We start from the raw sequence: 18,296 nt of genomic DNA, 5'->3' as shown, positions 1-18,296 counted from the left end.
GGTTCGTTTCCAGGTACGGGAACGCCCTTTTCGGGAGAGCTGTGTTAAATGATGGGTAATCGCTTTCACTTGGTGATCAACAAGGGTCAAACCGCTTCTAATATTAACAAAATGTAATTATATATAAATATTACATTAATATAAATTAATATAATGTAGTATATAACAAGCTCTACACACATTTTTTTACAAAAAAGCTGACTAAAGTATTATGAGTATCCTAATACTAGTTCTTTTTTGCTATAAAAAAAAGGCAGAGGAAAAAAGTAGTCATTGTCCATAGATGTACAATTTAACAACACACCTGCACAATAAACAAAATAGTGTTACCCTAAAATTGACACAAATAAAAGGGAACTTTTAAGGTTCCAGTTGCATCAATAATCACACAGGGTAATTCAATTACATGATACAAAAGTGATAAATGATGACTGATCAATATTACTTCATAAATAGTCTACCTGTGTATGATTTCATTCACAAGGTTGATAGGTTGTATATTCACATTTCAAATGTATTTCATATGGAATGTGTGAATCTATTAGAAGAATCTTCCATAAAAGGAGTAGTTTGAAGGTAACTTCATTCCACTAAAATAGATAGACTGGACTGTGTGAGGACACAAAAGAGTATAAAAAGGATCCATTCTGATGTTCATGTTATGCACCCTTGTCTGGTAGTGTGTACAACGCTGTCTCACTTTCATGAAAGTTTTGTTCAATATTGAATAAAGCAGCATTTAATCTAAATTCATCGGACTCGTCATGTGTCAAAGTCTCCACCATCATGCAGATATCATTTCCGATATCAAAGACTGAAGTTTCATTTAACTGAATCCAGACAACTGCTTCCGTTTGCATTCAACAGAAAGAACACTGGGCCACAGTGCAATAAAAATGAAAAGAACAAACAGAAAATACAGCCAGAGGATTTGAAAATGTGTACTTTTAATTTTGTTCCCTTTGGGTGGGGTGGGACTTTTCAGGTCTGAGTGAGGAATGAAGGCAGAGTATCACATCAATCCATGAAACAACTTCATTTATCATCTTAAATACCATTATGTGCAATCGTTCATACAGTACAATACACCAGCTCAGCCTAGAAAATATTGATTGTACACAAATAAAATATCTTATTTAATAAATCTTGGTTCTCTCTCGGCAAAGATCTTAAAGACTGTTAGTAAGACTGACTTTAAATGCTTGTCACACTTCTTTTCAATTTACTGGTGGTTTCACAACTATGGAACAAAAGAAATCCTATTGCCATTCATTTTGGTGAGGCGGTTAGGAATTACAAAGGGGCAGGTTTGGAAAAGAGGAGTCACATTTAGTTAATATTGCTGTATGACGGTCAAACAGACCAATAGCTGGCCAGTGAAATTGCTATTTTAGCCTCAAGTGTGGCCAAGGTCTTTCTCAGCCAGAATAAAATACACCCATTTGACACACTGACACATACGATTTCAGAAAACACAAGTCAAACAAATCATAGAATCAATTTTTGATACCTGCTTTCCATCCAAAAATCCAATCCACTTCCTTTCACAATTCTCCTCAAGAGTGCAGCATTAAAAGGAAACCCACATTTTGAATTCTGCTTCAGCCAGTTTCAAAATGTAAACCAACAACCGTAAGCATGGTGTTATGCTACTTCATGCAAGCTGGAGCGCAGAACGCCAAGAGTAGAGCATCAGTGCATTCACACCTACTGTATCTGCACCTGTACTTTGGATCGCTGCCTGCCATGCAAATACAGAGGAGACAAGAAGCTGGACGGCTGACCCGTTAACTGATCAGGAGTTCAATTCAGCATGGTAAAACATTCATTATACCGGATTATCTTCATTTGACTTCACAGAGGTTGGACACTGGGAACCTAAACCACTTTCCTTCAGTTAGTTTAGAAATATTTTTGAAGTATATTAATTACATATTTGGTTAGCCTGTTTTCATGGGTCATCTGCAAAACGCTATAAACGACATACTCATAAATTGAGTAATTTGCACAAACCAGAAGTTTCAGGGTACAAATATGTTGATTCTTACAGATTAACACATACAATGAACATAATAAATACAGTGGTGCATAAAAGTTCAACATTACATATGTAGTACCATGCCGATATTTTGTGGTATTACATTCTCTGATTGTTTACTACCTTTATACTAAGACAGTGTTTCGGTTAAAGGAGATGAAACAAATGATGAAATCATTAGTGTTATCACATTACCCAACTACAATTTACATGATTCTGGATTAGTAATGTTAGACAGCTACAGTAATCTTCAGTGTGAAGAAAGGTAACCATAGACCAATATATTCTGCTTCGAAGGGGCTGAAATATATGACCCTAGATGTCAATGGAATGTCCTTGATAACTTTAAAACACAAACATAAGACAAAAAACACATTTCAACGTATCAATGTGAAATCAAACAAAATGTAATCAATTCCTTTTAAATACAGTCCGTTAAACAATAACATAATGGAGTGAATCCCTTCCAAATTTGTTGGATCTTAACTGGCTGAAATACCGTCTAACAAAGTTCAACTGTCCCTCAAAGCCTCCTCAGTCCACATAGAGACTGAACCAATCAATTTTGCTTAAACAACCAATGAAAACATAGAAAGGATCCAGTAAACGTCTCTCTCAATTCTCTTTGGAAAAATAAAAATACAATTAGTAAAGACCCCAACCAGTATAACTTTGGGAAGCTGTGGCAGTGTTCCTTAAATGATCGTTGCATATTCAAGTTGAACTTTCAGGTTACAATTGAAATGAATCGTTTCTGATAATTACAGATTAAGTACTTCAGTACCTGCAGTCTAAATCACCAGCACACACTGCCCAACTTCATACGGTCCTTCATTCTGAAGCATATAACATACAAGCTGACTACAACTGAAATAATTACAAAATAAAGAGATGACAGTCAAACTCAGCAAAAATTAAACTAAACTAAACGCAGCATTGTGTTTTTTTATAAGCTACAAATTATCATATACTATTTATTTAAAAAGTGAAACAGTACTTAATTTGAAATATACATTAATTTGAAATGTCTGGACATTCCTTTTCAGTGTAACATACAAATCCCCTTCATGTGTAGTTTAAAATCTTTGAAGTCATCTTACTTCCTGCAGGCCACATGCTCATTAAGTACATTTGCTCATATATACGGAGGCACACAAGAAGAATGATAAGGTCTTTTGACGTAGTGTTTGATACATCGGAGTGCGTTTTATCGGTTTCATCATTTTCCTCTAATCATCGGTCTCTGTTACTAAGATGGTGTGGGGTTCAAGTTTAACTCAAGAGCACTGGGAGCACTTGGGGAGTACAATAATGGTCATGAACATGACTCACACAAGCTCACACAGCAAAATAGTGTTGAGATATAAGGGGGTTAAGACAAATAGGGGAGAGGGAATGGAGGGAGAGACGAACAGGTCCTCTGGGAACAAAGCACAAATAAAAGGTTAGATTGGAAAATAAGGAAGTTGAGAAGAGGCACTAAAAGCCCCCTGACTGTTCACGAAACTGGCCACTTAGTTTCCTGCTGCAATTAGCCAACTCATCAATAATACCCTGCAATCCATCTGTCCAATCATCCAGCCACACGCTCATCTCATATCTTCATCCACCCAATTATTTGTATGCGTTTCCCTCTGTTGTGGTCCTCTGTAAGTTGGGGGTTTCAACTGGTAACAGGCGGGGATGGTCGAGGGGGAGGCTGCAGGAGGTCCAGCAGACCCTCTCACTGCTCCTCTAACCAGGAGGGCTTGTCAGCCCCTGGAGGCTTCAACTTAATGTTGAACTGCTTCAGCGTCTGCTCCAGCTGCTGCTGGTTGCCAGCAAAGTATGCTGAGATGGCATTATGGAAGAGGAGGAGCTGCTTATGCATCACCTTCACCTGAGAGAGAAAGGGAGAATAGGAAATTGGTTAATGCATATTATCACGACGAACACACCGAGTCGAAGACTTTTCACTATAAAAAGGCTGATGATGACGATGATGCAGGCCTGCTCTGCATGCTAACCTTATTCTCCTCCAGGAACTTGAGTTTAATGATGACGTCCGAGCGAAGGCGTTCATACTTGTCCTTCTGGACTTGGTACTGTTGCTGAGCAGCATCTATGCGGGCCATGGCTACAGCGTCTCTCGGACCCAGACTCAGTTCTTCCAGGTCTGACCGGTAGGCATCAAACTCCAGTCTGTTCGTAAAAGGGGTAGAGGAAATACAGAGTTTTAAAAGGCCCTACAAACTTTGTTTATTTACTTTAAGAGATTGGATCCTACATATCCTATATCACATGATAGATTACTGTATGTGTGTGTGTTTCTGTGCACCAATCAGGATTTGGCAGTATTTTATGAATTATGAATAGTGATTTTAAATGTCATAATAAAAGCTACTCACAAAGAGCATCCAAACCTTAAAATCTTAGCTTATAGAGATAGAACAATGTCCCTGCCTTGCATTTCATTCAATGAATATAGGAATTTACCAGGTCAGTGAGGGGTTCAATTGGCTTGGCACAAACACAGTACACCAACGCTGCCTAAACACAATCTGTCTGTTTCTTACAATAATAATAATAATAATAATAATAATAATAATAATAATAATAATAAATAGAATATTTGTTTGAGAAATTCTATATGTATGCAAGTTATTCATAAACTATGGTTTATTCTCAAATCAATGTATTAAGATTTATTGCAATATTTTGCTACAATACAGGCATTTCATTTCATGGTATTATAGGGTGTATTATGACAAAAATCAATATTTATGAAGTTGTCTATATCCCTTTGCTAATCCTCCTTTAAAAAGGGTTTCCATCCAGTCTCTTAGATCAAAAGAATAATGAATGTGCTGCATGTCCTTACCTGGCATTTTCATACATCTTGATTGTCATTAGGGTGTCCTCCATGGTCTTCTTGACCAGTGTGTTGATGCTGGACACAAAGAAGTTAATGGCACCTAGTAGAGTCTCCCCGTTCTTACACAGCAACTTCTGAGTCTCTGCATTGTAGCCAAACTCATCCTGTAAACAAGGCATTGATGCCCACAATAGAACATGAATGGTGTTTATGCTTTTTAATGTTGTCTATATAATATTTAACTTCAAAAGATGCAGATCTATATATAACAGTTAAAGGAATACGCCGACTTATTGAGACTTTAGCTTATTCACCATATACCCCAGAGGTAGATAAGTCCATACATACCCTTCTCATCGCCGTGCGTGTCGTAACTCTGTCTGACGCCCCCACCGCTAGCCTCGCTTACCACAGATCCTGGAGGTAACCGGCTCCAACTAGCCTACTGCTCACAATAAGTGACAAAATAATGCCAACATTTTCCTTACTTATCTAACTCTGGGGGATACGGTGAATAAGCTAAAGTCTCAATAAGTCGGCGTGTTCCTTTAATACATAAAAGCTATATGAACAGATTTTAAGGCCTTACCCGTAGCTCTGGAGATTTCTGACTGAGGTCAGCAAAGGTGTCGCCCAGCGCATGCTGCGTCTGCACCATGTTGTAGAAGTGGTTGGTCAGCGCTCTGGCCAATCGCAGCACACACTCATATTTCTTTTTAGTGTCTCTCAGCACCTCAATCTGGGCCTCCAGCTCCAGGTCCACAGTCCGGGAACCCCGACCAAAACGCTCTGAGATCATTTGCTTTGTACACTGAAACAATGACACACAGAGACATTAGTAACCTTAATGTAACTCCCTTCTGTGATTGTATCATAACACATAAGGACATGGGCGGAGGGGTTCCTAATTCCAGAGGATCCTCTGGCACACACAAAAATCAAAATCACCAAGTAGCTCTTTATCATGAAGCTCAACAGGACCTCAGATACCTTGTAAGTGTTGAAACCCCACTTCTTCATGGTTTCTAGTTTTTCCACAGCCACACCGCGGGTCACTTCCTCTGCAGTCATTGACGAGCTGCTGGTGCTGTGGTGCATGTTTGAACCTGATAGATGAGACGCAAATGTAGAAACACAGGAACACGATAAAAATCAAACAAGCAACAAGAAAACTAAAACTTTCAGGCAGAAAACAAGATTAAGCCCAGCAAAGATTAGACCATATAAATAATCCTAAACTACTTAAAGTACATTAAAACTGAGCTGCTTTCAATAAAGACAAAATTGAGCATGGTTTCTGAAATCGGTCTGCTATCTTCCAACCCATGTCCATCACCACTATCCCTTAAATTCACTGTAAAACATGCATAGGAGAGAGCTAGAGTTAATGATAGAGTAAATAGCAGGAAAATGCAGAAAAGTGCAGTGGTGCTCATAAGTTTATGAACCCATGCTAAAGTTGACTAAAAAGAGGAATACAAAAAATAATCATCTTTTGGAAATTGATCTTAATGCCTTAATTTAAAAGAAATGAGGAAAAATCCAACCTTTAAGGACACCAATTTTCTTTGTGAATGAATAATGCATCATAAATATGTTAAATAAAAATGTTCTTCCTTAAAATACAGGGGGCGTAAGTATATACACCCCTATGTTAAATTCCCATAGAGGCAGGCAGATGTTTATTTTTAAAGGCCAGTTATTTCATGGATCCAGGATACTATGCATCCTGATCAATTTTCCTTGGCTTTTGGAATTAAAATAGCCCCACATCATCACATACCCTTCACCGTACCTAGAGATTGGCATGGGGTACTTTCCATAAAATCATCTCTCAATGCAAATCAAACCAGCCATTAGGAAAACCTTAATATTGTAGACAGCAAATTATTTTTTTAGAGCTGTTATAAAAAAGGTAAAAATACTGTACTGCAGGGATATTTTGGGTCACTACTAAAATGGCAATCTGATTATTCAATGTAGAGACTGTAGCATTTAACGTCACCTCTATCCCTCCCCAGTACCTTGGTTTTCATTTGATTGGCTTGCTATGTGGCAGAAGACAGAAGTGCTTGGGGGAACGCTACTTTGCCTGGACTTCATACGCAGATCTGTGACAATGGGTGGGTGGTCGGGTATGGATGAAGGAATGGTTCAGGGCGAGTATGAATTAGGGTCGGGTGTGAGAGTGGGATTTTTTTTATTTTTTTCCTCCCAAATAATGGGAATGTTTTTTCAGGATTAGGATTTAAAATGATTGTTGGATATTTAGGGTTTAAACATGAAGTTATATTTTAGGTTGAACAAGCGTGCCAGGAATGAAATGATAACGTAGGAGGGAGATTGTGGGGAGGAGCTGGTAGATGCAGAAAAGACAGAGAAAGTAAGACGACAAAAGACAGAAGAGGAGGATGAGGAACATGTATGAGGGTAGGAAAAGGAGGTGGAGGACAAAGACAGACAAGATGAAAAGACAACATTTAGCGCATGACAATGCAGACAAAAGAGATGGTGTGGGGAGAAAGGACGGGGGCATTTTCAACTGCAGCAGTACAATGAATGGAAAAGATTAACATGAGAAAAATGAGGGCCTCTAAAAATTGAAAGTTTACGAAGGTTCTCCCAATAACATCTTACTTTTGCCATTGATATTCAAGGTCTTAATACAAATATACACCGTCACAGACATGAAGATGGTTTCCATTTTGCTACAGAGAAGTTCAGAGATCAGCTTTGAGTTATTCTGGGAAAAACAAAAAAAGAGTGCAGACCCCTTAATAGATTAGCTTAAAAAAGCAATAGAAACCAACAAAAAAGAAGAATATGTAAAAGAAATGCTGTGATAGAAAAAAGCCACGATATGTCCAAATAGAAGAGGAGCAAGCAGAAAGAACTGTAATGTCCTTCTCTCCACTGGAAAAGAGAAAATTTAATGAAGATTAAAAAAGGGACAGAGGAGCTGGTTCCCAGCTATGTAAAAAAGACTCAGTATGAAAAGCGTCTTTCCAAAATGAGATAGCAATCATAAAAAATATCCATTCAAATCAAAATCAAGTTATGTGTTTTACAGCTAACACAAAACATTCTGGCTTATCAGTATTTAACAGTTTTTACTGACTGGATGTTGTAGATCCTATAAACATCCCCACTCCCCCAAATTATTCTATCACATTTTGGAAATAAGCTCTCCATTATTAATAATATTAATAATAATAATAATAATAATTTGGTCTAAGGAGCCACCTAATCCTGTAACTGGGATCCTTTTGTTAAACTCTGCATTGTAGCGCACAGCAGGGCCTGAGAGAGAGAGTGGGACAAATATACAAAAATATTAGTATCAAATAAGTAGTAAAGAGAGTGTCATTTCCCTTTAATATGGTGTATACAGCTACACTGCTGAGGTCAATGTTGGGAATTAGAAAATTCTGTTAATCCCTTAGTGGAACTTCAGTATCACACACCATGTGAAAAAAACTCCAAGACACAGTGTATTGGATCTATTTAACATAATTTATTAGTAAAAGTTATTTTTGTAAGTTTAACAGCAACATCTTGCTGCTTATGAGCTAGAAGAAACAGGACAATAATTAATGGAAGTCCCAGGGTATGACATAGAGTACCATCCTAATTCTTGGAATTCTAGAATTTAAACCATTGCTTAACATTTAGAAACACTGACATACAGTATTTGATGATGAACTTGTCTTTCAGTAGTGTTATAGTACAGTTACAGTATATTGAAAACTTGATAGTCATGAATTATGGCCCATTTCTGAGGCATTACCCTGCATTCAGATTGCTAAAACAATACAAGGGGCTGCACTGGTGGGGGGAGAGCTGTTTTAGTTATCTTTTACTTCTTTTTTCTTTCTAATTAGCAAAGTAATTCCATTAAGTCTGGTGATTACTGTAGTAGCTATATTTACAATTTTTTAATTATCTTTTTCCAAATGTTCAGTTTGGGACTAATTCCATTAAATACATTAGAATTAGACTAGTCTTGCATAGCCAGACCTATCTTCACAGCTCTGTGTCAGCCCTGGAGAAAGGTCTGGCTGAACTCAGCATAATTCTGCACTAAGGGAAAAAAAAAAAAAAAAAAAAACACTACGGATTGTTTGTATTTCTTTAAACCAATCACAATCTTCTTGGGTGGCGCTAAACCCAAGATGCAGCGATGGTGCTCGTTGAAAACGGTAACACGCAGATTGCAGAAGGGGAAGAGATTTCTGTCTGAAACAGGCGGCCAATGACATTCTGTGAGTCAGACTGCTATTAGACTGAACATGTTGGTGCTCACATGCGGTTTTTAAAATCAGTATAGTTCATCATTGACTCTGCCACGCTCCTTCTTCCCATATCTGCACATAAACCCATAACATACTGAGTAATACAGACCACAGAGGCACATTTTCAGATACAGTGGAGGCTAGGGAAGCTTCGGATGAATCAGCGCAAATTGACCACCAATTAATTGCATTATGATCTCATGGGAAGGATGATAAGAGGAGGCCCCAGAAATCAAACACTTCATTGTCATTAGATTCACTGAATAACTCCCAAGTCAGAGGCACAGCACAGAGTTAACGGAAGAAGTCCAAATGGGACGACAGTATAGCTGAAAAGAGACTGAAAAGATGGAAGAAATGAGTGGGAGAGACAAAGAGTGAAGTAGGACTCTACCTTTGATTGAGCTGGTGGAGATGATACCCTCCGCTGTTCCTCCATAACCCCCAGATACAATGCTAGTCTCGTTGAGATTGGGACCCGATACCATCACCTGCTGTAGGTCCTGCAAAGTTTAAGTGGGGGAAATAACAAAAAAGAACCAGAACAAGGGAAGGATAGAGGGTTTTGGGTGGGGATATGTAGACAGGAGATTATGACTTGAGTGCGTAGACAATGTAGGTTAAAGGCTTATTCACTAGAGGGGGACAAATACTACTATGTTAGGAAGGTTAGTCAGTACACACAATCTTCAGGCAGTGGCTAACTTCAACCACTCCCTGTCTACCAACAGGGGAAACCACAAAGTGTGTGAAAGACAGAAAAAACATTGCTCAAGTGCCCAGTCAATGATCAACCTAACTGCTTGAACTGAATCTCCTGCGGAGGTGGGATCAAGCAAGAGGACTACGATACGACAGCTGTGATACCCTTCAAGTCTAACCCAAGCAGTGACTCCAATGATCTATGCAGCAGTAAAGGCTCAAGCAAACTATTTTCTCCTTCCAAAATAATCACAGGTTTCAGTGAAGCTCTGGATCATGAGGGTAACTGTGTCATGATCCATCTTGCGTGTTTTCCTTCATTTAACTCACTGTTCTCTTTTGTTTGCCTTCCTGCTCAAGTATCAGCTAGTAAAGAAAAAAAACATTTGTGAGGAATTTATGGAAAAGGAAAATCTGGCCTGAACAGATTTCTCACTTTTGCCTACCGTCGTCTGTGAGCATTGGTTCCTACAATAAACAGGTTGAAATTTACCTCCTGCCTGTGCCCTAAGCAAGCCTCTTGTATCATTTGTTACTGCACTGAACTATAGGGCCAAGACCCATATCGTCCATCCTAAAATGTGAACAGGAGCATAATATATAGGTCACTTCCTGAAACCTAAAGTCAGATTGTGATAAGGATAGTAAGTTCTGAAAGGGACGTGGCCGTTTCCGTTTTGTAAGCCAACACAAAGAGTGCGTTTGATACTACCAACAGAAGTACAAATACAACTGCTGTGATTTCTGCTGTTGGAGGTTAAACAGGCAAAACTGTATCTAGGCTCTACTTCAGGGCCGTATCGGTTTGTGGTCATGGTCAGCTTACTCTTGATTTTCTTGCCAGAACACAACTACAATCCTCATTGTGACTACAACATCAAACAGAACAAGCACAGCCAACTCACATCAATATTACAGCAGTAGTAATGACATGACGATGATTATTAGGACGCCATGTTTTATTTGTCAACCAACACCCACTAAAATTAAGAACTCACACTCACCCATCAGTCAAGTGAACACAGAAGGCTACTGTATATTAGCTTCACACACACATGATTTCCAATAATCAAATGGAAACGGACTGTAATGTAGAGACATACAAGTGTTAGCTGTCAGCTATTTTGTTAATACTACTCAATTTGAGGCATATATCTTAAAACATGTACTGTAAAGTGTATCTAGAGTTAGTAGGAGTCAAGTTAACAGGCAGCACAATTCAAGCTGCACAGTAGTTTGGCATAACAATGACATATCTGACATTTTGTGAAATGAACCAACCAAGTGATGCAATGCAATTTAATGCTGCAGAAAGTCAAACCACTGAGCAGTACTACACACGCCAACATTAAATGCACACAGACACACACACACAAATACACAAATGGCCTGCTCACCCTGGTGCCTCTGGAGCTCCCTACCTTCTCATCTAAGCTCCACTGCAGTTTTGCAGCCTGCCCAGAGATGGAGGAGGGGGAATCGACAAACACAACAACAACAAAAAAGAAACAAATAGAAAAAGAAAGGAGACAAAAAGAAAAAATCCATGACTGAAATTATGAAACAAGATAGAATGATTTAAAAGAAATCCCAGACAAAGCATCATAATGTCCACAGACAGCAGGGATGTAGGATGGAGAGCAGTGATGACTGATATCAGGATTCATCATTTAGATAGTTATTATTATGTTAAATTTACAAGTGGGTCATCTTGTCCACTGGGTGAATAGGTTTAATGCTCATCACTCTATAATGTGTTACCACAGCGTTGCTATAATATTATTCCATCACTGCTTGGACAAAGAAATACGGATTTGAATACAACACTGCAGAAATGAAGAGAATTATTTACAAGACATTTACACACATTAAAGCGGACATTTACATTAAGGGGTGAAAAAAAACAAGAAAGAACTGTGTACACACACACACAAACATTGACACAAACATTTGAGTGGCCAAACTCCTGGTAGCACACTTTGATTGCCAGAAAAAAAAAGTGTCTTTCTCTATTTTAGCAATGAATTTTGGTCGTGTCAGGAGTAAAGTGTAACCTTTAAGTCAAATGGCCTTCATCATAGCAACAGTGGCATTTCTGTAGCCTACAATGATAGTTTTCACCATTTAACCTCTCGCAGTGTTGATATTTTAAACACACAGTCACTGGACCAATGACAAGTTAAAAACAAAGAGAAAGCCTGTTTAACTACATTTTCTCCTTCATTCAAGCCGTGTATCTCTTCTTTTAGAGATCTGACTCGTGTCGTGGCATCTGTTGAATGTGGAAGAAAGCTGATGCACACACTAATCCCTCCCTGGACACTTTGTTGACATAGTGCCTGTTCCTTGAGATGAAGAAAGCTACAACACCTTTAAATCATCATAAACATAATTTCGTTGTCATATTTTAACAGTGAGGTTTGTAGGCTTATGAAAAGGGCTTGCTTTTTTATGTTTTACCACAAACAGAATGCGATGGCATGATAGATATAGGCTGGCTGGATAGCAGAGGCTCGGTTTTAAAATGCAACAAACTGCGGTTTCCTAAAATTACTTCACAGCTTTGCAATTCCAACAATACAACTGGGATATCTCCAAATCAATAGCACAAATAATCACCTATTAGAAATTGTGTACAACAGCAGAAGCATCTTAAAATGCTTTTGAATTTCTGAGTAGACACCAGTGAGCCACTGTGATGCATCCGATGCTTTTGCCAGAAGGCTGCTGGCAGTCAATCCTATCTCTGTCACTGTCAAGCTGCCAGTCAACGCCCCTGATCTTACAGAAGTGCAACGCTACGACATCTGAAACCAGACTTCTCCTTAGCCTGCCAATCTTCATCTCTATGTACAGACTGCTGCAGCTTTACTGATTCAATCTGATTTCGGAGGGCTTTTACCCAAGGACAAAGCACAGCCAGTTTTAGATCAATTGTTGCTATGACAACTGGTTAATTTCCAGCACTAAACAGTGCAGCTAAACACCTCTCACACATGAACACGGTAAACTGGGGTAGCCACACCAAATGGTTGAATGCTTGCTTCACCATTCAGTCTTGGTGAGAAAGTGCTGTAGGGTTTTCTTTTACTACTTAAGTGGAGCCACACATAGCTTGGTGAGCAAACAACAGAATCCTCCAGGATCTTCAGTCTGTTTGTCCAACAGGGTGTGCCTTGGGACGCAGAAGAATGAACAACCTGTTTCACCTAACTTACTCTGCAACTCCACAGTTATTCCAGTCTCACTGACTCTGACTAATACACTCCTGAAAGGGATGGAAACTAAATGTTGGAGCTCTACCCCTGAGCTGGAGCATGTGGTCTTTTGCTTTCAAATGAGGCCCACAAGTGCTTATTCGTTGTGGAAATGAACGGTCGCCACCTGGAGAGCAACAACTACATCTGAGAGTTCAACACCTGGTGTTGTAGAGATTTGTCTGCAACCCTGAAACATGAGGTCACACGGGCTGTTCATGGAAACAACTGGTTCCCAAGGAGACAGCTGGACTCCAACACCTGATTTCCCAGTAGGCTCTCTTTCCACAGTTGTAGTTAAGCAACACAAGGAGTTCTGATTGTGTATGGCAGGCCACACATACTATAATAATAGTTAAACCCAGGCAGAGAACAATATTTAAGTTCACAACAAGAGACTGGAATACAGCTTCTGCACATGTGTACACATCCGTACACATTGCCACAGCGTAATAGTATATTGTGGTAATGTGAATAGTATGAAAAGAGACAGCTTACTAAGCTCATCTCGAAATAGCTGAGAACAATACCCACAACCACAATGTAAACTTCAAACAGCTGAAGACACGCATTTATCCTTCACACTGTAATAAACAAACCGTAATACCACGTAATGACATCAGGCTTCTTAACTTAACTGTCACCTGATACAGTAGCTGTGACCCACCTGTTCAAGGCTGTCATCTTCTGCTAGTGTCCCTGTGTCACCATTACTGTTGATTGGAATCTCCATTGTGGCAGCTTTACTCATAATGCTGTCTGTCATAATGCACTAGAACTGTGTGAAAAAAAGGGGAGAAAGAGAGATAAAGTGTTAATACAACAAAATACTGTATGTAAATAAAGTGAAAAAGGCAGAGATGGAAAAACAGCAAGGCCTACATGCTGCTTTGAAGAGGAGAGACCAAAGAGCATAGTCAAAACTGCTAAATCATTAGGCAGATGGGAATATAAATGCCACAAATAAGCGAGGAGGTGGTTTTCAAAGAGCAAGGCTACCGCTTGGCATTAAACCACATGAAAGACACAAGTGCACGCCACTACAATGAGCTGTCTTGTTGAAGTGGCCACTCTACTCTACAGCTCATTACAGGACTGTATGTTAGCAGTACCCACTCCCTAAAAACACAGACTAGAGGGGATATTGCAAAATGTTTAACATCAACATTGTCAAGTCATTGTAATCGGTCAAACACATGACACAAACACATACTCACACATTCAAGATGTGCATTCACATATGCATAATAATTTCAAAAAATAAAATGCTGGACAAGCAGTAATATAGTTTCTATTTTAGGCTTGGACGGGTGTAATGAATTCACTGCTTAATGAATTCACTCCCAAAAACACTAATGAGAGGTATTGTGTACTGTATGTGTGGGACATGGGCACAGATGATGGTGCAAAATAAGGCCTACAGATGTGGAATATGCTTAACATAGCTTTCACAGGGTGTCGGTTAAAAAGGTAAACGTCACACGATAAACTCCAACATGTACAGTACCTCTATGCAGCTCATGTGTTTTGTGGCTTTTTGTTCTTTGAGCCATAGAAAAGGCCTGGAAACTGTAGTTGCAAGTAATGTATGTTGATTTTCTTATCTAATAAGTTCAGATGGAGAATAATCATCTGCTACCAAAGTCCAGCTAAGTGTACTACTGTATGCTTGCTTGCACACATATGTAAATGGCTGCTACAAGATGAATAAAGCAACTGGCAACTAGTTAAGAAATGTTGCATAAGCAGCATACTGTTGACTAAAAAGTGTATGGTAAATGTGTATTATGGAAGTATGGAAGAATTAGTAAAGTAAAAACAAAGCTTGGTGTTCTTGTGAGATTTGTCACCATGTGGCTGACAAGAACATAACTAGGCTACGTATATGGCAGGTTTATGGCAGTTAGATCAATTGCTGCTGTCACCAACATCACAGATGTTGTTTGAAGGGAGGTACGGTAGTGTGTGTTTACATTTGCTTTGGTCTCGCCTACAGTAAGTGGGCTTTTGTGGGCCAAGCCCAGTCCATTTCCTGAGGAATGACACATCTCTGTTAACTTAAGACATTAGAATTTGTGCTTCTCTTGCCCAACATTCTTAACACAAAACAATACTCCTCCTAGACATCTCACTGCACCTGTCTCAGAGCTTTGGGATACAAATAAAAACACATAAAAACATGCTTGAAATGTTCTCCACATTAATTGATCATATTAATACAAACTGATTTAACCTGTAGTGGCATATGCTGGAATCTCCTTGTAGTACGAGACTCTCGTTACACTTTTTATCAGAGACTAAAGGTCTTCATAGACTGTGCAACCGCAGGTGCAGTTTACATAACATCTACACCTGAAATAGCTTCAGTGCTAATTCTTCATTACGTGCCTCAATCCACTATACTTTGCTTTGTTTCTCAGTCAAGTCACTTAGGCCAGGCTGGATCAATGTGAAATAACAACAGGATGAGCTTGGACATTAACTTAAATATTAATTATTAACATTCTATAATTAGGAACGGGCAGCTTCCAAAATAACTTGAACAACAAATAACTTGTTACAACATGCGTTATGCGAAATATATATATATATATATATATATATATATATATATATATATATATATATATATATATATATATATAATTAAGGTAAGCTAACGTGAGTAATAGTTTACTTTTAAAAGTGAGAGACTGGAACGTTTGACTTCAAATCAATTGCACAATTAAAACATCCTGGGAGCCATGACAGGTGCACCAGCACAGGTGTAACGTTACAGTTGTGTCTCCAGCAGGTATAACGCTAGATGCAGGCCTCCCTGGTGGGTTCACCCTGCCTAACACAGTGGAGGTTTATTAAGGCAGTAAAACATAATAATCGCTATTTGTTGAGAACGTGCACCATACTGAAGCAGTTTTTTTTCCGGCTGGAAAGGAATATGCTTTCTAGAAAACGGCCTGCTTCTAGTTCACACATGCAGCTGTTAGGAGGAGGTTGGTTATTAAAAACAACACAGTGAGTTCACTGTGAAAAGCTGGCTGGTTAACAATGGTAGACATTTAAAATCCCAAACCTAGATAAAATGCAATATCTTCCTTTTTTAAACGGTTTGACTTACGGTGTGCTTGGTCCCGTCGTAAAAACAGAGCTGCTCGGGTAAGCTAGCGAGTAAAGCTAATAACAGGCTAACGTCAGTGCATCCCAGTTCATGCGCGGCTTAGAGAGTGGAGACTCTGGAGAAAACCGCCCCGCTGGAAACAATGCAATGCTCTAATTTATGAATGAACTTCTGACTCTTAGTAAATAATCCTCTATCTTCTTTTTTTACTGAAGCCAGGAGGAACACTTTACGGAACTGACGACACCGTGGAATTCATCTTACAGACGCGCTTCGATCCAAAGAACCTCTATTTATGAGAAGATGGATCACTCGTTAAAAACCCGCAAAACCAAGTGTTACCAGAGCTAACCTTCAAGCCACGCAGCTTGTAACATTACTACGATATTTTGTTAGTGTTTTTATACATGTAGTAATGTATTTTATATGACATATATTTATAATAAAGCCCATAAAACGTTTCAACTGAAAGTGCAAAATATTATCATGATTAAGCTAGTGGTTAATTTCCACACATCTTTAATGTGATGAATGATATGTGTGCATGACAATTTCAGTAGTTTCAAGTTGAGGGCACCACACTGCTTATATTAACGATCGTTTGATGCTTTTGACAAAATGTATTGAGCACATTTCCGCATCAGACTTGTACCTGGAAATTAGAACGTAGTGAGTGCTCTTAATGTTTCCTCCACGCGCATATAACCCATCTTTGCGATCATCCTGCAGGTGATGCTGCTGATGGCTATATATTAACTCAGGGACGTGTGAGTTGTACGTGTTCTGTTATTTTAATTTTGTGCCCCAAGAAACGCTAGGACTTAAGGCCAGCTGTGAAACCAACGGTTACATGCAAACTCCAGTATTTCAAGAAAACCTGCAATTAAATTAACTTTGATCATATAATTGGGGCACATTGACCTGTAGCTACTGTACCTTACAGCTTGTTTGAAATAAATATTTTAGAATTGTTATGTGTGGTATGAATGCATGTTTTATTTTTATTTTTTACAGGAAAGAGCTAAGATGTTTCATCCTTACATATAAAGGACAATTAGTTGTGTGAACATGTAAACGCCCCATCCCACCCCAAACAGTCAGCCAATGATAGCTTGGGACAGCCAATGTAGTACAGGTATGCAAAAGAAATGTCTTGCACAGCATGAATCATCAATGTTTGACATAACACTGTAATCATAATTTTACACATTAGTGAGGCTTTAATGAAACAAGGGGTACTTCTAATTGTATTGCATTAGAAAATCTGTTCTCTGTTGTTATTTTTCCCTTCTCCTTGATACATGTCTCCAGTGAGTTTTTAGGTTGCTTACTTGTCATCTCCATCACTCATGTGGTACTCTTCCTAATCCTGCTGGTTATTCCAAACCTCATCAGGCTGTGTGAAAACCAAACCCAACATAGCTGCAATACTGCCCTCTGTGGGAAAGTGTTAGTATGTGATCTCCTGAGGAGAAAAAAAACAAGAGTTCTGGGCCACTACTTTCTTGTGGCTTTTCCTTCAGTGTACCCATTTTCATAAAGATCCTGTGTGATTTTTATTAATGCTCTCATTGTTGCCACATGTACATATAATCAGACTTTAATGTTATTTGTAAAATAATTAATATTTAAGTAAGTTGTTTCATTTGTGAAGATTACTTTATTTAACAAGGATAATCCACTCATTATATATACAGCTTCACTGGGAGTCTCATATATTAAAAACAAACAATTAAAGCAAATCTGTCATGTTTGAAAACAGGGCGGTAAGAGACAATACATATAGCACACATACCTTTGACCTATAGTCACAATAAAAATCGCATGCCAGAGAACAATGCCACAAGGAATGCATAAGCATACAGTAACACAGGCACTTAAGGGCATACACTTCTTACCCTTAAGTCTGTAAGATATAAATGAACCTCTATGAGCAATGTTAACAGTGCTGGATGAGAGCCTATAAACACTGAAGGGCTGAGGGGATTCAAACAGATTCTGCAGTCAATCAGAATGTGAGGAAGGAGGTGGGAAG

General features: G+C 38.7%; 1 protein-coding gene across 3 annotated transcripts; it reads right to left on the bottom strand.

The window, feature by feature from the left end:
- Positions 1-927: 927 nt before the first annotated feature.
- arfip2b (ADP-ribosylation factor interacting protein 2b) lies at positions 928-16,526 on the bottom strand. Of its 3 annotated transcripts, none has more exons than XM_028595567.1 (9): positions 16,262-16,526; positions 13,811-13,921; positions 11,284-11,340; positions 9,579-9,687; positions 5,883-5,998; positions 5,482-5,703; positions 4,899-5,056; positions 4,045-4,219; positions 928-3,917 (listed from the first exon to the last, which is right to left on the bottom strand). In XM_028595567.1, the coding sequence occupies exons 2-9, from the start codon at positions 13,907-13,909 to the stop codon at positions 3,762-3,764; spliced, it is 1,092 nt and encodes a 363-aa protein (XP_028451368.1). In that variant the 5' UTR covers positions 13,910-13,921; positions 16,262-16,526; the 3' UTR covers positions 928-3,761. The 3 variants fall into 3 exon arrangements, with proteins under 3 accessions (XP_028451368.1, XP_028451369.1, XP_028451370.1); XM_028595568.1 differs by having other exon boundaries at positions 11,308-11,340; XM_028595569.1 differs by lacking the exon at positions 11,284-11,340.
- Positions 16,527-18,296: the final 1,770 nt, after the last annotated feature.

This window comes from Perca flavescens, chromosome 13 (genome assembly GCF_004354835.1).
Source record: "Perca flavescens isolate YP-PL-M2 chromosome 13, PFLA_1.0, whole genome shotgun sequence".
Classification (NCBI taxonomy): Eukaryota; Metazoa; Chordata; class Actinopteri; order Perciformes; family Percidae; genus Perca; species Perca flavescens.
This window is presented reverse-complemented; position numbering and strand designations above follow the sequence as displayed.